This window comes from Harpegnathos saltator, unplaced genomic scaffold (assembly GCF_003227715.2).
Source record: "Harpegnathos saltator strain DR-91 unplaced genomic scaffold, Hsal_v8.6 scaffold49, whole genome shotgun sequence".
Lineage (NCBI taxonomy): Eukaryota > Metazoa > Arthropoda > Insecta > Hymenoptera > Formicidae > Harpegnathos > Harpegnathos saltator.
Window position 1 is genome coordinate 426,911 of NW_020230304.1, and position 20,554 is coordinate 447,464.

Here is a 20,554-nt window from a genome sequence, read left to right on the forward strand (position 1 = left end):
AATTGATCTCAGTAACTGGTGATAAATCACATGAAACATTATCTCTTCTCTGCAAGGTGAAATGTATGTACACGTACAAGCGCTAAGGTGGATCTTATGTCCCATTAGACAAATGAAAGGATGTATTCGGCCTGGCATATCATAATTTATTTTTTTACAGAGATACATGCAAATTATTACATGTCACTTGTGTGAATTTTTAAAACTTGCATCATACACCTCAAAATATTATATATTATTGCTTGTTTTTACATGGAAGTAGTTGCAACTTATCAACACTAAGAATGCAAATGAATTTGAATATTGTGTGCACACACACATACACATCATATTATATATATATATAATGGCAAAAATATAAAAATTCGTTTTCAAGATAGAGAATATGCACAAGTCCAAGTTCTTAAAATATATTGCATTATTAAATGTACGCTATTTTTCAAGTTTCATAAGCCTTTGATTTACTCTAGAAAAATAACTTTTCATAAAAAAAGTATGCTTATGTATTTCGTGTCAGTTATGTCGTATCAGTTATGTAAACAATTATAGATATATACAAGTGAATATGAGATACTACAATATATATATATATATATATGTATACTTGCTATACTCAAATGTAAAAAGTAGATTAAGTCTGAGAGGAGTATTTTACCATAAACTGTGGTTTTGTGTTTACAAACGTAATCCACGGTATCAGATATTGTCATTTGCCTTTTCTAAAATGTTTCAAGGGTTTAAATTTAACTTTACAGCCTCTTGTCGTATCACAGAAATAAGTTCCTGGTTTATTAAAAATATGAATCTCAATCCTGCAACCTGTGAAAAAAAAACTATATATAAAAATTGTAATTAAGAAATTAGATATAATTTTAATCGGAGGAAAAAGTTCTCTCATTTGAGAATAAAACTACAAATTAATTTCACTGTATCTCTTTAAAATTGTAATAATTACTTCTAGTATGCTATTGTTATTTAATTTTATCTTATTGCCAGCCAGAATTGGTCTGCTATCCACAAAAATCGGCCGTTTCCCTTCGGACGACAGGAAGAAGTCTCCATTGTTCCTTAAACGAATAGTGCCTTGTCGACGTGAAACTTTCCAGGCTGGACCTTCTAAAGTAAGATCTACATCAACAGTATGGTCCTTAGTAGTACGTCCTACGGTTATCTGAACAAACATACGGAAGATGTACGAAATGTTAATCTTTTGAAATATACGACAAGTTATATCTTATATAAATACATCTCAATTACAGAAAAATCTCACTACAGTTCTTACCTCTCTAGATCTCATGAGATATCTGACAAGTCTTCCTCTTAGAATGGCTAAGGTTTGGTTATCGAAATCTGCTGGATTGTTATTTGTTACACTATCGACCAATACCTGCCATCGGCCGAGCTCGTTTTCTAATACTTTAATTTCTCGCTTATTCTTTCTGTCTGCCATTGCTAATTCAGCATCCACCAGTTCATCCTTAGGTTCTATTAATTCCGCGTCGTTAATCATATCTTCAGCATCCGAAAAGTTCAATACATGTTCACCACGTGGTAAGCTTTGTACTGTTTGATCTGGTAATAGGTGATACTGTCTCATTAATTGCCAATGGCTGTGTAACGCCTTTGCAGTCCTAGCTGGATAAAATGCATGTGCATTTGCTTCAAGTAATTCTTGAAACGCTTCCAGTGTTGGTTGAGAAGTCTGATCAAGGTATAAAATTCATACAATAAGATAATAGCGAAGACTAGATCATTAACTGATAACAGACTTTTTGATGAAATTTCTCACAATCAACAGATTCTGCAGTACTTACTGATTTAATAGTACCCAAGAGATCTTCCTCTGCCTTGCTATACAATGTCCTTGCCTGCACACTGGCTATCAATTCCGGATGTAAGTTACGCATAGCTTGTACAGCCACACGTGAAATAGCACTGTCATATAATAAAGCATACCATCTCTGTTGTATCTCTTGTAATGTAAAGCGGCAGGAAAATTTTGTACCTCGATGAACCTTAAGCAGAAATGACAGAACAATGAATAAATTAATATGATTGCTGATATATATATATAAATATAAATATATATATATATATATCAGTAAAAGTATTGACACTATATACTATATAATAATTAAAAAGTCAGTGTACAAACTAATTAGACAAATACCATTCTTAAATCATTTGTTTGTTGTACACCAGTGATCAATGCTAAGTCATCAGTAGGTTTCCATCGTCCAAGATCTTTAGTAGCATTGATGGAATGAGCATGATTTTTGTTCTTCTTGTTTTTGCGTCCAGGACCATTTGAGCCACTGGGTCTAGTGGGTCTGCGATTGCATCTATCTGACTGTATTAAGGTGGTTGGTATTGGTATTGGACTAGGTAATGTTTGTGATGGCAAGACATCCATAGAACCGGCAGATACAGATATTGTTCGAGATCTCGATGTTGACTTGGTACTTGTTGCAGGTGGTTGTAAGTTAAACGTTGTCTCCACCAGCTCATCATCAAACTTTCTGCGTTTTATTGTCCGTGACGAGCTTTCAATAAAAAAAAGGAAAAAGGGATATATATTTAGCACAGCAGAATGATCTGCTTATTGGTTGAATACATAAAGAAGCGTAATTTTTGTATAATATATAAATTGTTTGATATCTACCTTCTTCGTTTAGTTGACAAAACATCCAGAGCAGAAGATTCGATAGGAATGCCTAAGAATCCATCCGTACTGTGAGCAAGTCCACTGTGATTCACTCCGGTTGGAGCGGATATATCCATTGTTACGTAAAACGAATACAGAGATTGTCAAACCATAATACACGTCAAGCACTTTTAATAACAACTCATATGCGGGCGAGTCGTGATCACTTCAATGCAGTGTGCTCGTAATTTCACGTAATTATTTCTCCGAATCGAAACATCAACACCAACTACGACAGTTGAGTTTAGTTTAGATAAAATGCATCATAGATAATATAATCAAAATGCGTGTACAAAGATGGGCATAGGCCAGTATCCGACCGACGAGGTAAAATAAAGACTGACAGCTCTGGGTAAATTTTCGTATCAATCAAGAGGCCCGGAGGTAATTGAAGAGCAATGGTAATACCGATTGCTTTAGCTACGCTCATGATAATACAGCTGCTCGTATAATTCTGTAATTAATAACTGCATACGATGGATGTATGTACTAAGCTTTAAGCCGTAAGAAACTAACGAACCATACCCGATTATTCTTTTCATATTCGACTGTGGTTTTCTTACGACCTAAAGCTTATTACATATTCAGCCTTAATATACGGCGACTGCGTGCGTGTCCCCACGATGCGCACAAATCGCACACATTCTAGGAACCCTAGACAATAGATTCGTTCTTTATAACTAAATTACACTATCTGCACTACTTGCCTTTCACTTTTCTTTACGACAAGTCTCAATTGTATACCAGTTCCTTTTTCAATTTTTAAAGTGTACATTAGTTCAGAAAAGAACAGGCTTATAGAGTCGTTGGAAGAACAGAAGAAGCTATTGAACAAGATGTTCTTTTTAGCTGCACTGTTGAACTAGTGCAACAAGCTGGAATGAGAAAAAATATAACTGTCTCACTCTAGCTTTTGCACCAGTTTAGCAGAGCAGCTAAAAAGAACAGACCAGAAGAAATCGTTTTGCAATTGTTTCCGATTGGTCGCCACGCATGCGCAGGCAAGCGCTTGTGCGAATGCTGAAACAACGCTAGCACGTTTCCTTCGTACAGTATGACTCGCTTCGTTTCAGTCGTATTTGGTGTGTCCACGTTTAATCGGCAGCCTGCCAGTGTATCCAGAAGACCGACGTTCGATAAATAATTGCCAGTAGCCATGGATGAGGAATGGGGTACGCGCTAGCGCTAACGTTTTAATTAGCAGCACATAATTTCATCCCATGTTCGCGAAATGAGTGATTCGTTCATGCGAGCCTAATTTTAACCTCCTCCTTTGTTCCTTTGCAGATGTAGATAATGTCGAAGCGAAATTTGATCTCGCCATGAGATCAAACAAGTGGGAAGGTGAAGACGAGGAGGAGGAAGTTAAGGTAGGATCATGACATTCATGTACATCTCGCGCAACGATTGACCCACTCGCGAATCCGCGTGCGATTTTGTACTTAACCTACAACAAACACATGTTCCATACTGTGACATTGCGTACATACGCGTGACATAAATAATTTATTTACCATTTGCATGTACCCCGTATCTTGATTCGTACTTTCTACTAGAATAATATATTACACATGATGCTTCATAAGTTTATAATTGTGAGATGATAAATAATGAATCCTATAGAGATATGTATGACACATCATATATATATATATATATAGTGTGATCAGATGTCTGTTACCATTTGGAATTTTTTAGAATTTTAGTACAATTTATAGGAAAGAATTTTGAACGCAGTAGCTATAAAAATAACTGTAAAAAAATCATGTATATATCTTTCAAATTAATAATTGACTTTTAGGGATAACATATGTGTATGTGTGTGTTACACATGGCAGCAAAGAAATCTCAATATTTTTACTTGCAACATTATTCAATAGAAAAATTTTAATTATTGGACAGACTTTTCTGACATATGTATATATGCATACATACACATACACACATGGGTAATAAACCTTAGAGAAAGTGGAGTTTTTCCATGACTAACTTTACATATGCTCAGCAATAGAGAACAATAAAATATGGTAATTAGAATATGCAACATATAAATATTTTTTTATAAGTTGCAATATATATGTTTGAAAACTTGTTATTTTACATTCATTATATTTATAAATTTAATATACTGTATTAAAATTTTATGTTTAGACATACATATATATGTGCATATACATGTATATGTCTGTGTTCTTCTGTATATGTGCTTCAAATCTTGCCTAGCATACATACACATACATACGCAAAGAGATGCTAAAGGGATCTGTACTTCTACATAGTGCATCTTGAGTAAATGATGCTAAAGCAGCAAGTTTTATTTGACTTTAACTATATTATAAACCTCATAAAATTAATTATATTATAGAATTCATTTAATTATGTTATAAAAACCATCTCTTCTTTCAATTTTGATGAAAAAACTCAAAAGTAAAGCGATTTGAAATTCCAACATAAAAATGACGACGACTCGAAAACAATACATTTTCAGACCTATGTTTGTATCAACTTCTTGTTTTTTGGATCTTCAATCATCTCCTGAATGATTGATCTCTATTTTCGAAACATCCTGTGTATATAAATATACACACCACATACATGTACAAATATTGATAATTTATATTGTATATACTGATATTGAAGTGCAGGTAAAGTTAAAATTTTATTTCTTTTACTTATATGTATTAAATAACCTAACAGGATAGCTGGGAAGATGTTGAAGAGGAGAAGAAAGATATAGAGAAACCAGCAGATGTACCAAAAGCAAAGCCAAAACCTAAAAAGGCATTGGCTGAAAGAATTGAGGAGCGTGAGGTTTGTTTTGTTTCTTTTCAACTACAATATTATATAAAGTATTTGTGCGATTTGTAAAAACTATTGGAATTCTAGAAAAAGGCAAGAGAAGAAGCAGAGCAGAAAGCAAAAGAGAAGGAAGAGGCTCTTACACCGGAAGAGAGGCGAGCTGAGGTGTTAAGGCGCCAGAGGTTGCAAGAAGAGGCAGATTTACGACTGGCGATGGAAACTTTCGGTTTGTCGAATTTAGTAGACTTTAGTCCCCGTAAACCACATAAAACAGATAAGAAATGATTTATCTTGAGAATGATCTAATTATTTTCTTTCTTTTCGGTCTGACAATTTTTAAATTTATTTTTATACATTTTTTACGGACGGTTAAATAATTTTTTTCATAATATATGCACTTCAGTGAAAATCTGAAATTAATAGAGATGCCTTTTGGAGAAGTATGTATATGTCTCTTGATTGCTTTACTATAGGTGTATAATATCAATGTGACATAATTTTGCAATCATGATGCAGTGCTTGCATGAAGGATGTACAAGTATCTTTACTTTGTAGCACTGATAATCAGCTATACTATAATTATCATTTTTATACAAGATAAACAAAGAGGAATTAACAAATATTAATAGAACTATTTGTGCTGTAGCACGAAACAAATTGTTATAATTGTAGCCTTGTAAAATTTAATGATTTCTTCGTGTCAGGAACTGTATTAGACAGGAAGAGAGAAAGAGAAAAAGAGAGAGAGAGAGAGAGAGAGAGAGAGAGAGAGAGAGAGAGAGAGAGAGAGAGAGAGAGAGAGAGAAAGGAAAAGAGAATATATACACAAGCACTTAAATTTATTACAAGTTCTACATTTAAATTTATTATTGATGTTGTTGTACTTTAATAAAAGTTGCTATTCTACGCAAATTGTTGTGTTCACATGAGTTTTTGTAACCTTATCTCTCATCTACTATCTGTCTCCTGTACTGTTTCTGATGTATATAAATTTTATATAATATACAATATAATAATAATAATGATACAAAATTCGTTGAATATATAAATCTTTCTTTAGAAATGTCGCATTGCTACGATACGTAGCGTAGTTAGCAAGCGCCTGGCAGTTTGTTCCATTAATTTCTTCTTTAATTTCATATAGCATTTTAATAGATTTCGTAACGTGCTCCTGATAAGTTCGTCGTCAGGGTAATTAAAGTAATAGATTATGAAAAATATTACCTCATTTCTTATATTTTGTGCAAAAATTTGAACTTTTAACACGGTTTAATACAGTAATATGTTCTATTGACACAGTTGTCTGATAACTATATAGTCTTTTACATTGCAGGTACAGGAGAAGAGTTAGGTGATTCAATCGATGCCATGGCACCCGACACAAAAGAGGAATTCGATCAATTTGGTGCTGTTCTTTCACAAAAAATTAATCAATTTAGCAAACACGCAGACTTCCCATACTTTGCAGAGGAGCTTATAAAGTCCATTGCTCTCAATTGTTAGTACATTTGTTTCAATGGGTGATATTTAAATGAAAATTGACATCAATTTTTATCGATACAATGAGAAACGTCTTTCTTTTCTACATTTAGTCGTATTTTTTGTTCCAGTATCTTCAAATTGTTTAAAGAAAGTGAAAACTACAATTGACAACTTGCTCATTGAAAAGCAAAAAATGGAGAAATCGGACAAAGCAAAGAAAAGCAAGGGAAAAGGAAAGGCTAAGCTCAAAATTGAGGGAGAAAATAATTTATTAAGCGAGTATGGTGATTATGTATATGACGAATTTAACGATTTTATGTAGCGACTTTTCATATGTTCAATATTCTAGTCGCCTAAGATACTTGCAGGAGAAAATTGATTTGCAAATTTATACAAAGATTTTATATTTGCAAAATGTACACACACACAACAGTTTATCTATACTCCATGATATCGTTTACGTGACGTAACGAGTTGAAAATAGGAATGAAAACTAGTAAGAAAAATAATACCGATGAACATGGTTAGAAAACACACTTTTTAACAATTATACGATAATGTAGCACTCGGATGTTTTCTGCAGTTTTCCCAGAACAGTTGGACATTAAATAATTTACCTGTTGAGTTTGGTCAGATTTTTATCTATATGTCTGTCATCATTAAACTCTGTCTGATATTAAAACTTCTGTTTCCTTGTTTTGTAGTCACCGCTGATTGAAGCAAAAAGATGTATGCCTAAAATTCCTGTGAAACAATTATTAACAGAGGCAGCAATTATTAACTGACTAATGAGACAATTAATCAGAATAATAAATCAGTTGATTTTTACGAGGAATTTTATGGCTATTGATTATTATTATTATTATTATTATTATTATTTTGAGTATTCCGATCTGCTCCTGACGTTATCGATCTGAAACTACAGCAAGGAGCCAGAAGCTTTAAAATCAATGACAATTTTAATAAAATTTAAGAGCATATAGTGGAAAATATGTTCTGAGTGATGTTCGTGCGATTCTCCGATTTATCAGCAGAAGATTGTATTAAGAGTAGCAGGGGATGAAAAGTATTACATTACATTTGATTTACAATCCCAAGCTGTTAAAAAACTTACATGTGTCTTTATATAAGCGTCATTGCAGATTAAATCGTGTAATTACATTATGGAAGTTTTATATAACACAGCTTATATACATACAGCTTATATACTTTTACCGAAAATTGGTTACAAGTTGGTTTTGCAAAGAGTATATTCCTAAATAAAGGTTGATTATAAATTACTCTTGCAATTAATTAATCTTGCAATCCTGTTCATAGCTAACATAGCCAGACGTAAAAAGGAATGGCAAATAAGAGCCTTACCGTAGTTATCAGCGTGCAATCATTATGTATTGTAGTCAACAATTAATTCTTAATTAAAACTCAACAATAACGAGACAGAATAGAAGCCTCAATAAGTCAATAGGCAATTTTCTTCAATGATCGTTTAATTTCAGACGATTGAAAATGATGTCAATTGTAAAGGTGAATGTCACAGGCATGTGTGAGAGAAGAGACACTTGTACAGATTCTGTGTCGCGTAATTTCGTGCACGGCCTTTCAATGAAACATAGTCGGATATTGATCTGATGCTAATTATGAAGTGAACTCGACAACAGATTTTATGGGCTGGTTGTTATATTGAGATATTTTTGAATTCTAGTCTTTAAGTCTTGTCCACAATGTGTGCTATAATTCGCATTCTGTTTCTTTCTCTTTATCTCTTTTTGACTTGAACCTTGTATCTCAAGTCAGAAAAGATAAACGATAGGAAACGGGAAATAGAGAGCATATTGTAGATCAGACTGTAATTGACATCTGTTCCACATAGAAGACATGAGAATTTTTACGAGACCATTTATACATGTTATATATCTTTGGAATGTCAAGAAATTTTTTTTTTATGCGCACTGATGATTCCTTTAAGACTGTCGACACTTTCAAAAAGAAAATTGGATAGTTTTATCTGACAGAATCTATCCAATATTGTTGAAAACCGTATTTGTAAATCAAACAATTATTAAGTTATAATTGCAAGTCTAATGTTCTCTTCGTATCTAGAGTGTGACAATAGGAATGTTTGGTCTGTCAGATTTGTAATCTAATTTTTTATCTTTAAATAGTGCGATTCAACGACATATCAGAATTTTTCTTTTTTTGTAGCGCAACCGATCGGCGGGTCAAATAGATTTTTGTACACGCTATTATAAATATGTAAATACGTACAATTTTTGAAATATTAATAAGAATAATGCAAAAGTTACAAGAAAATGCTAACCATTTTGATTCACTTTGTGCCCCTCTAAACACCTCAGAAAAATATTATGGACAAGAAATATGGCCATGCTTTTTTATAATAATAAATAATAATATAATAATAAATTTTGCTTATAAATGTTCTCTCTTTCTCTATCTCTCTCTCTCTCCTCCTCTTTCTTCAAAGCAGGAATGAGGTTCCAAAGGAAAGAAATAAATAGTCAACAAATTTAAAAGATTCTTGCCCCCCTTGGAATATATTTTCTATATTAATTATTCTTTCTAACAACAACAAAACATTTTGTTTGTCATTAATTATAATATTATTTGTCTCTTATACTCTCTTATATTCTTTTTCACTTTCTCTCTCTCTCTCTCTCTCTCTCTCTCTCTCTCTCTCTCTCTCTCTCACACTCTTTCTTTCTCGCATTCATAAATATGAAAAAACATGCACTCTGAAATCGCAAAGCGAAGAAGGAGTTATCTGTACATCGTTAATTGTGAAAAGGCTTCTTCAAATATATTCACCCGCACGTATTTTCGTTGTTATCTCTTTCTAAGATAAGTATTGTAATTGCTATTCATTCATGTGTAACATAATAAACAGCTCGTTCGTCGAATGAAACGTTCGCAAGGACGAGTCTTCCTTCCTGAGTACTCCACATCTACTATGAGATAAATTTTTAAACAAATTTTTGAAAAACCTGAAATAAGGAATCCTCGAAAATGTTTCTGGGTGTGAGAGCCGTCTTGAGAAAATTCAAGTTATCATCACGACGAATATGTGTGTGTGTGTGTGTGTGTGTGTGTGTGTGTGTGTGTGTGTGTGTGTGTGTGTGTGTGTGTGTGTGTGTGTGTGTCAATCCAAGATTAATCTATTGACAGTCCTTAATATTGTCTGTCAAGTGTCTGCGAAACGCGGTATAACTTTCAAGCCACAGCTATTTGGGAAACAGTAATTTTATTATGTATATATATATATACATAATATATATATACATGTATATAATGTATATATACATAATATATACATAATATATATATATATATATATATAATTAGAGAGATATATATACATATATATAATATATATAATTATATATATATATAATTATAAAAAGCATTACTATTTCCGGATATGATTTTGTTCCCCACATCACATTGTGTTCAAACTATCTGTCAAGCTAAATTGTTCGACTTATCGTACGACAGATTGCTAATTGTTTAAGGCACAACATGCTTCTCGACGTGGGAGACTGAAACAATTCGTACGTCGATCGAACAAGACGCCTTCTATAGCAAATTGTTATGTCGCGAGACATATTTTGGTTTTGATTAATATATTGAGCATATATGAATATGTATGTGTGTGTATATATATATATATATACATATATATATACATATATATATATATATATGTATATATGTTTATATTGTTTTTTATATACTATATTATATCTCGTTCGGTTTGAGCTATCCTTAACAACTAACGCGAGCCCGAACGAGTCATCGTCACCTTGGCTCTATCCTCTCGAATGATTGCATTATCCTTACACGGAGAGTTGCATAACACGAGTGCTACAAGATTAATCCTTTGGCTGCGAAGGGCGCAATAATCAAATATATACGCCAACACAAAAGTGTGGTGATCCCAAATCACGGAAAACGTCCTGAGATCGAACGTTCTGGACGATCTCAGGATCTCAGGACGCCGGGAGACACGTCATGAGACACTCCCCAGAACATCCCGGGAGCACATGCGGGATGATTCTGCGGCGTCTTGCGTTATCTGGAATCTGCGACAGTAGAGGGATGGATCAGCATGTATTGGGGTCGATTTATGATTATGATCCAAGGATCTAAGAATTCACGTTAACGCTCGGGATCGGATAATTTAAATTCAAGGTTGCCGCAAGAATCAATCAATCAATCCGGGTGATTGAAAACTTGTAACTCTTCGGGCCAATCTCGTTGTCTTCGATTGACTCAACTGGCCACCCGTCAAGCGCCAACCGTGATCGGCCAATTCTGCTCAGCGACAAATGCGATTGGCCAATTCCGAGATGGCACAATCGGCCGATTAAGTTAATCGCGTGGTGTGTCCCCTATTTTCACCGTATACCTAGCGCTACGTGCGTCTACCTAATCTCCAGTTTGCGCTCGTTCCGTTTGCATCAGGTGAAGAAAACTCAAGATCGAATAGCTACAGTCAGTGTGCTACAGGGTTCTAATATTACGTATACCTACGTATATACGGTAACAATATGGACGTGCGTGAATTTACGCTGCTAAAGATCCAAGGATCGATAAGTCTCGAGATACTTAAGGCTTGACAGATCTGTCCTCTTCCGACTACGAGCTACGATGACAGAGCGCTTCGCACATTCCCTAAATTTCTTTGGAGAGAATGCCGTCACCGTTTTGGTGTATCGCGCGGCTGCCTGATCGGCAGACGCCACTCTTGGGACACCCTATCGCGACTGCTCGAGAAATGTCCAGGATAACGTCGGGGTATCGCAAGATACCACCTGCAGGACCTAGGCATCACCCACCAACTTTAACACCCGCTATTCTACCTCGTAGTAAGCATTATTGTATAAAAAGTCTTCAGGATCACATCATTGAACTCCTCGGCTCGGAGAATTCAGGACCCCGAGACGCGTGACTCGATTATCCCAGCTCAAGGATAAACACGGCCTCTTCTACAGCTGAGACACTCCCTCGCTTCTTTGCGACTTTCTCTTCTTCCGACTTGGTGTTGGACTTCCCAAATCGTCGTACAGCCTGTGCAGCAACGACCGTCTCCGATTACCCGACCAGACCAGAATGTCTCAGCTGGGTGTCCTCGCCGTGGTCCCGCTTCAGGGGGTTGAATTCGACCGGCGGGGGACTTTCCGTTCGTCATTCTCTCGTCGCGTCGCTGTCCCTCTTCCGTCCCTTTTTACGCTATCGCGCGAAGCTCTGCCTCGCGGTCTCTCCCTAAGGGTACCGGGGGTCCGTCGGGTAGCGCGTCGACGCGGGATGCTGCAGGTTGTGGTAGGATCTGCTGCGTTTGTAGTCCCGCGGCAATTGACTCGGCTGACGGTACAAGACGTAAGGCTCCAGGTGAGGCGCCAGTCGCGTATTACCATTTTCACCGGAGGACGGCCGGGGGTTATCCGCCACGGCGCCGGGGTAGTCTGGCGCCGGGTGGGGCGGCTGGCTGGTCGCCGCTGGCTGAAATTGCGACAAGCCGTAGAGGACGCCGATCGATCTCCTCCACATCTCGTGGCGCGCCTGACTCGGCGGCGGCTGCTCCTGCTGCTCTTGCTGCTTGCACTGGCGCCTCCTGCTCTGCGAGGAGCCGCTCTCGGTCGAGTTGCTGTCCTCGCTGGTGCCAAGGCCCGGGTCCCGCTCCTCGAAGGCCGCCATGCTAGTCGCCGGGCTGTCCTGGAGCGGCTTGACCGCGCCCGCGGTGTAATAGACTAGATGAGGATGCGGGATCACGAAGGGCTGCTGGAACTTGCCCGTCGGCTCCTTCTCCGGCGCGGAGTTTGCGTTCTCCGTGTCGTCGGGCTCGTCCGAGTGACTGATGCAGGTACCGGGCCCGAAGATGGACAACAACACCGGCAACAGGAATATACCGTGCATCGCGCCGATGAAGATCACCAGGAAGACCATCTTGAAGAACACGAGGAAGATGTAGGTGCCAGCCAAGAGGAGCGCCACCAGGCCGAGTATCGTCGAGGCGGCGCCTTGGACGATCGGCAGGCCGAGGCTGTAGAGGCTGTCCTTCATCCGGTCCTCCGGCCGTGCCCGCTTCGAGCTCATGTAGGCGTAGCAAATGTGCGCGGTGAAGTCGACGCTGAAGCCGATGCACATGATCAGGTTGATCATGGAGATGCTGTCGAGATTGACGTCCCAGAGTGCCATGTAGCCGCCGACGCCCAACTCGATCGACACGATGCAGAAGGCGACCCATAGGCAGCACAGGATATTGGGGATGAAGATGAAGCTGATGAACATCATGACGAGCGCGCCGAAGATCATGCACTGGATGCTGGTGGGCCGCACCAGCTCGAACTGGTCGAAGAAGACGAAGTACGGGTGGAACACGCTGGCGTTCAGCGGCGACTCGTCGCAGATGCCGCGCAATTCCTTCACCATGTCCTTCTCCTGGTTGGTGCCGCTCACATTCACCGCCTGGATGAGGAATCGGCTCGCCACGATCTTCTCCCTCTTATCGTCGAGCTTCACGTCGAGCGAGTACACGCTGCTCTCATACAGCCAGTAGTCCTTCAGGACCTCGATGAAGTCGTGCTCGTTGTCGATGCTGACGTTCAGGCTGTCCTCTTGGCTCGACATGTACTTGAGGAAATTGCGCAGCCAGCTCTCCGTGTAGATCGGCTCGCTGATGTACTTGCTCGACTCCAGGCTCCTCGTCAGGTTCTCCATCTGGGCCTGGATCACCGGGTCGCTGTAGTTGTAATCGCCGGTCACCACCACCTAGAACATGGCGAAGCCGCGGTTCGGTGAGACAGGGGACAGGCTGTTCGAGGCTGAGGGTGCCAGAAACGTGAGAGAGATGAAGATGAGTTTCGGAGGAGAAATATTGCTCTTTGCGGTCATGCCGAGTCGCATGGCCTACACTTGAAACGAAAGTAATTATGATCTTACTTTATACAGGGCGTTCAACGAAGAAGAGTTTCACATTTTCAGCTTAAATAGGACTCATTATGCCGAATAAAAGATGCGTGGTAAAGTTAGGTCGAAAGATCAACCCTTTCAGAGTTACAAACGTTTTCGGACGTTTGCTTTTCACTCAGTACAATGAGTATTATCTGTCCTGTGAGAAAACTTTTCTTGGGACACCCTGTATATCCGACTCTCGGTGGAGGAGAAGAGATTACGGAGTGATTGCGGAAACGGATTTTGCGCGGTGAAACTTGTTGCTGTAAATCGAATCTGCTGTTAATAATGCCGGCTGCCGCTAACATCTCACTCGTCGGCCAGCGCATCTACAGGGTGTACCTGAAAACTAGCAGGGCGGGAAAGTGAATAAGAGAATCGTAGCGAGGACGAAAGCTCGGCTTTTCGGAAAGTGACAACAACGGAGGAGAATGTGTCGCGATGTGACGCGTTAATAATTCTGCGACGCGACTCTTTTTTACTTGTTTTTGAAAGCAACAACGATAATTCCCGAATATATAATCGAAGAGTCATCCATCGTGACGTAGAACGGGTCGCATGTGTTACCGTTTGTCGCGAGTGAAATAAGAGAAACGAGGTGCCACAGACGAGTGGCAGAGATTTTGAACAATTTTTACGACAGTTTGGGTCCGGTTACTTGCGCGACTGTAAAACGCGACTTAACGAGAGAATGAAATATATTCTTCTAAAGTTAATTAATCTCGCGGCAGTTGTTACGTGTACTTGGAAAGTGTCCGAGGACATATCTTTATTAAGACTGTTCTACTCATATTTTTCTTTACATAGGATCTATCCTGCGATGTTGCCGACGGAATTCAGATATAATGCACCTGCACGTCGGAAAATGCGTCTAGCGACCAGACACGAAGGCACACACATTCTGAAGCCTGTTTTATCACCAAAAGTGATACTTACAACCAATCAGGAGGCTTATAAGCCACTTTTATAGTCTCGATTAAAGAGAGTTCAGGATGTATGAGTATCGTCCTGTGTGTAGAGCCCTTAAACAGTGGACACAAGTAGCGCAAAGTCCATGTAAGCGACTGTCGTCGCAACTTCTCCTTTCACGGCAGTCGCAACTGCAATTATAAGGTCAGCGACACGAAGCGACACCGAGAGTGCCCGCGGGGAAGGAGGCTCGGCGGCAGCTTTTCGGCGGTTTCCGCAATGCCCTTGTGAAAGTGACCTCGTGAAAGCGGAGGTCCGGTCCGCCACGTCGGGAGACGCTACATCGCGTTTCGTCACGATGACGCAATTCGTGCGCTCTCGGAACGCACGAATTGACGCGCGCGAGGGGGGCCGGGCCTGATTGAGCGCCGGGGCCCGGAGATCGGAAGATGCGGGGGCCCGTTTCCGTCTCTGCGACGCGAGCGACGCGAGGTTTCCGCGAAGTCACCGGGACCCGGCGTCGGCGTTATTAATATCGCGCGAGGGAACGCGATAGCGCGAGACCATCTTTGAGAAACGTACTTTCACTACAATGTGTCGGGGGTGGGGGGTGGGGGAGGGGGGCTACGACGCAACGTGTCCGGGGAAAAAGATCCCAGTGAAATTCAGTTCGGCCGCTCTTTATGGGCTCTTGCCGGACTCGGCTTCGTCGAGAGAGATTTCAACGCCGCGCCGCGCGACGAAAGAAACGCGCCCCGTCTCTCTGCCGGATGGTGCGGCCGCGTGACCGTGCGCGCGCGCGCGTTGCGAAATGCGCAATTATCTCATTGAAATGAAATATCGAGATACCGGACGCCGCGCCGTTTCGCCGAAACGGCCCGGCAGATTTTCCGCGGCGCGGCGGATCCTGCGCGAGCAGCGTCCTGCCGGGTGAAATGCCATTTTTGTCAGCGCGTGCTTTTGCGCGCGACGCGTGAAAGTACCTCTTCGTGTGCGCCTACGGCGTTCCCCACCGCGCGCCGGCAGGACTAACGCATTCGCCGTTCAACCTGGGAAACAATCCGTCGACGGGCACGGATATATTCTTGGATATATGGACTCCTTGTTTCTTTTCTTTTATTGTTTAATACTGCGAGAATAATGTCTCGATTGATTTATGCGAACGGCGAAGAAAATCGGCGCGTCGCACGCGTTAACGCGAAAAATCACACGCTCGATCGCAGCTCGAAGTTTGTAGACGATGGCGATACCTTCTTGCGGCGCCGCGCGAGAACGCTTGTAACATGTCGAGCAGAATAGAAACGAAAACATGTTCGCGGGCGAGAGTGTGTAAATATTGAAAGTGAAATTGTCTCAATTGAGCCGGAGCAAGCAGGAGCGAGGGTATTTATACGCGGAGCCGCGGGAATCTCTCCGTTTAGATGGTCTTTCTTGCCTTGATCGATCGGCTGCGGAGGAGCGTGATGTAACGAACGCTGCTTTTCTTCAGGTCCGAGCTAGCCAGTCGGAGAAAGTTGTTCGCACGATATCGCGTCGTATCGAGGCGAACACGTGACATAATTGCGCGTACTGGATTATGCGTGGCAGTTTCGAGCGTAACGTACTCGGAACGTTCTTCCGACTCTGCTGTATATTTCTTTTCTCTTTTGCGTCGGCTATCGGAAGTGTTTCCCGCGCGTGCGGAAAGCGAAACCCTGAAAATACGCCGCCACGCGCGCCGCGCCGGCCCGATAACGGATCTCGAGGCGAATTTCAAGGTCTACAAAGTAGACGGGATGTCAGGATCGCGCGATCGCAAAGAGACACAAAAGCTTTGTTCAATTGACATTGGCAGCAGAGAAAACTCTATTTTGCGACTGTTGTAAAATTGACGAATCTGATTGGTGCGCGTGCTCTTGGATTTCGTCAAATTGAAGAACACACGCCAGTGAGGTTCACGAGTTTGTAACAACAGTTGCAAAGTAGCTTCTTCTGCTGAACGCATCCACTGATTTCGCGCTGCTTTTCCGCTGCGGCTTTCTCGCGTCCCTCTCAAACAGTCAAAATTTATTACATACAATGGAAGGACGACGGCCCGGATGCGATAATAACGCGATGGGAAAGAAAGTTTGCTAATGCGGCGCATCGGCCCGCAAGTTTCGCAGGTTTTTACTCCAAGTTTGCAACTTACTTGTATTCTGTAGGGAAACTCCCTGAAGTAAATGTCTTGACGGTCGTAGAAGGCGATCGAGTAGGAATCCTCTTTCGAAAGTTTGCGTCGTTCCAGACCTTCTTGGAGGGTCGTAAGCCCGTAAAGGGCGCCGAGAAGGTAGCATATGAAGATGACGATGATGAACGCCTTCACGGCTCGGTAGTTGAGCGCAACCGCCAAGTAATCGCGGAACCAAGTCATGCATCCGTGTTCGGGATTGTCGATCGGATTGTGAGGATCGTCAGGATCAATTCCGCCGGAGCACAGCACTCGGTACAACCACGACCGGTGAGCTGAAATGCATGTGCAATGTTGTTAAAGACACGGCGAATGATACGGTTAATACATATGTTTCGGATAGCCGCGCGAGAAACCAGAAGGTTTTTCCTCCTCTTAATGGAATCATGTTTTCCTCTAGACACGTACCTTCTCTTTTTTTTTTTACCAATCCGCATATGGAAGTATTAAAGTAAGGTAAACCGGCGAGTGAATGCCTCGCTATAGGTGTTTTAAAATTTACCTTGACATGAAAACTCGCTAGTACAATTGATATAAACACTTTCGTCAAGCTTTTACCTTATGTTGAGATCTAATATGTCGATACTTTTATGTACGTATGGAGTGATTTATTTATACAGAGTGTCTGCGTTCTTTTGGAAACGAAAAATTGTGAAGATTAATCGGATCAAATTGAGAAGAAAGCGTATCATTTTGCAAAAATCGCAATAGTTATTAAGTTATTGATGAAAATGGCCATATCTAGAGGCTCTTTTAATTGATAACTTGAAAATTTGCGTACTTGTTTGCAAATTGGTAAAGGACTCTTTTGCTGACGGCTATTGTGATTGTATATCTAGTGATAGATACGAGTACATTGAACTTTGAAACCTGAATCTTGAACCTGTCGCTGGGCACAATAGCCGTCATATATAGATTAGGTCATTCTGAATAAAAGAGTCATTTACCATTTTGGAAGTACATAAATTTTCAAATTATCAACTTTCAATCAATCGTTAATAACTTAATAACTATTGCGATTTTTGCAAAATGGTGCGTGACTCTTCTGCTCAGTTTGGTCTGATTAATCTTCATAATTTTTCGTTTCCCAAAGACCCCGGACACCCTGTATATTACCGCATTCCCTTCGCACAGGAAATTCTCGTTGGTTGTTACAAGATATGTTACTGCGTAATACCATTAGTGTAACATGTTATGCCAAGAATAAAGTTAAATTAAAATACGTTATACTCGTTTCTTTCCTTGTTTTTGCTTTATATCATAGTGAAAGTTTTCCCATCTTCTCTTTTGTGCTTTGTGTAATCGCCAAAGCATCGATACTGAAAAAAATTAAATAAAGAGAAAGTAAGCTCTCTTTCCGTTACATAATAGGATGTGATTTAACGAATTAGCGATATCCAAACGTAACGTGTGTCAGGGTATTGACGTAACTCGCGGTACGTCATGCCGCCCGACGTAACAAGTTTTCGAGTGCTGGTCTCTCTCTCTTGGAGATGCTGTCGATACAAGACCGAAAACAGCGATACTCAACAACAAGTCCGCAAGTTTATAAAATATTAATATTAGTACGATGTGCGATCGCGAATCATATTGTGTGTGTGTGTGTGTGTGTGTGTGTGTGTGTGTGAACAGCGAGATAAAACAATTGCGGTACTCACTGGATTTAGATAGAGGCTCCACCTTGCAGCAGACGACGCTGTGCAGATTCTTCCGTTCGCAGTAACCGCTGATTGCGACGCACCCGCTGAAGAACGTTATGTGAAACAGAAACGTGAAGACTACCGCGAAACCTGTCGTTCAACACACAAGTCTGACATTAAAAATATGCATCACACACGTGATTACGTGATACTCGCCGTAAGATCAAAGACGGGAAATCGAATCACTCGAAGTTATTGCGACTTCTCGTTATCCCTTGAAGAGATACAAAGATGGCGCGAGAGAATTTTGAACTACTCTGCATCAGTAATGTGGACATTCCGATGTAATTTTTACCTGAGTAGATGCAGAAAATTTTGACCGAAGGGAAGGGCGACATGATGCCGATGAAGAAGGATATCATGTCCGTCAAGGATGTGATGGTGATGGAAACGGCTGCCTCGCTCAACGTCGCCGCCATCCTTTCCGGTACCGGCTTGCTGATGCTCGTTCTCCTCCAGGCCGCCAGCATGACGAAAGTGTCGTCAATGCCTATTCCTGTCGATCGGAAAACATAACTTGTACATTGTCACGCCTGGACATGCGCTTTTGTACGCGCAATTTGGCAAAGATAATTTATTCCTTTGCATTGCATGTGCATCCACTCGAAGTGTACGCGTGAGGGAATTACGCGATTTCTGTCTGATTCGGATGTAGCAAGTTATGAGACTGACTTGTTGAGTCAGTCATTTTATTTTATTTTTAAACTGCAGCAACGCGCGCGGCTTTCTTAGCAGCTTCTTTATCAGTCAATTATGATTCCAGAGGAATTGCACGTTGGTTTCGCATCTGATGTATAAGTCATCGACTGTGAATAAGTCTTCCGAGAATAATAACAGTGCAGTGGAACGCATGTTATTAATAAGCGATTATTCCTTATCAGAGAGTATTTTCCGCATGGACGCCACGTCCGTGCCATTTCCGCCATGTCTCTTCTAATTTCCTAGATCGCATGAATAGTAATGGGAAACGCGTTTTTTTTTTTTAGAAAGAAGTTAAAACCGCGAGACAATGTACCTCGCATATCCATTACGAGTCTTATCGAGGCGATACGTGATCCGTTGAAAAAATGTGCCGTCTAACGTTCCTCGTCTGCATGTGATGTATCGGTTTCTCATGCTGAAAAGAGCTGAACGAATGAATTAAGTCGCGCTCAATTCTAATTCGTTCTAATTCGCCGTATTATACATTGCGAGAGCCAATTATAAATATATGCTTATCAACTGAAGTGATCTTTATTTTAGCTTAGGCGATGCCTGAAATTCTCGCCGATTGATCGTCACGGTGGAAAATTTTCCGGTAAGATTCGAAAATCGCGAGCGATCGCTAAACTGAGTCGTACAAAGCCGCCATTACCGCTAAAGACTGACTTTATATTCGGCGCATCGGGCGCAGGCGAGCGTGACGTCGAAAGAGAAAAGGAGACTTCCGCTTTTCACATAAATCATAGTTCGTTTATTTCGCTCATACGCACCTGACGGCGAGCTAACGTACTTATCGTCGTGGAAACGCGCGTTTCCACAGACGTGACAGGAGATTACGGCATCGCAAATTGCAAAAACCTGCCGAGACAAAGTCCTGCCGTTATTATTGTTGCTCAACTTTCGCGAGGAGTACCAATCTGCGTGTATCGATTGGCAAATCCTTGGATAGGCCAATGTTAAGCTGGGACTCGCGAGATATGTACACACAGGACGACGGGGGAGAATGAGAAAGTCGTAGAAAATATTCTGGAAGTTCTGTAATTACGGAGTTCCCGGCGTATATTCGGGGCAGGTCGTCGGCAT

General features: G+C 40.6%; 3 protein-coding genes across 4 annotated transcripts in view; 1 reads left to right on the plus strand and 2 right to left on the minus strand.

Moving 5' to 3' along the window:
* Window positions 1–107: 107 nt before the first annotated feature.
* Rcd5 (microspherule protein Rcd5) lies at window positions 108–2,978 on the minus strand. Its single transcript, XM_011136664.3, has 6 exons — window positions 2,663–2,978; window positions 2,171–2,543; window positions 1,815–2,015; window positions 1,283–1,702; window positions 956–1,171; window positions 108–819 (listed from the first exon to the last, which is right to left on the minus strand). The coding sequence occupies exons 1-6, from the start codon at window positions 2,779–2,781 to the stop codon at window positions 730–732; spliced, it is 1,419 nt and encodes a 472-aa protein (XP_011134966.1). The 5' UTR covers window positions 2,782–2,978; the 3' UTR covers window positions 108–729.
* A 701-nt stretch (window positions 2,979–3,679) lies between these two features.
* eIF3j (eukaryotic translation initiation factor 3 subunit J) lies at window positions 3,680–8,265 on the plus strand. The gene is made up of 6 exons (XM_011136663.3): window positions 3,680–3,876; window positions 3,992–4,074; window positions 5,402–5,515; window positions 5,591–5,729; window positions 6,837–7,001; window positions 7,114–8,265. Exons 1-6 carry the CDS (start codon window positions 3,861–3,863, stop codon window positions 7,305–7,307), a joined length of 711 nt encoding a protein of 236 aa, XP_011134965.1. The 5' UTR covers window positions 3,680–3,860; the 3' UTR covers window positions 7,308–8,265.
* Window positions 8,266–10,691: 2,426 nt separating this feature from the next.
* Window positions 10,692–20,554, minus strand: part of Ptr (patched domain-containing protein) — a 29,757-nt gene continuing 19,894 nt past the window's right edge. Inside the window, exons 5-8 of one of the 2 annotated variants that reach the window (XM_025302382.1) lie at window positions 19,065–19,265; window positions 18,728–18,859; window positions 17,031–17,344; window positions 10,692–13,768 (exon numbers count right to left, since the gene is read on the minus strand). In XM_025302382.1, coding sequence (XP_025158167.1) covers window positions 12,263–13,768; window positions 17,031–17,344; window positions 18,728–18,859; window positions 19,065–19,265 — 2,153 coding nt within the window. In that variant the 3' untranslated portion in view covers window positions 10,692–12,262. The remainder of the gene's footprint in view (window positions 13,769–17,030; window positions 17,345–18,727; window positions 18,860–19,064; window positions 19,266–20,554) is intronic. The other variant, XM_019840214.2, reaches the window with a different exon arrangement.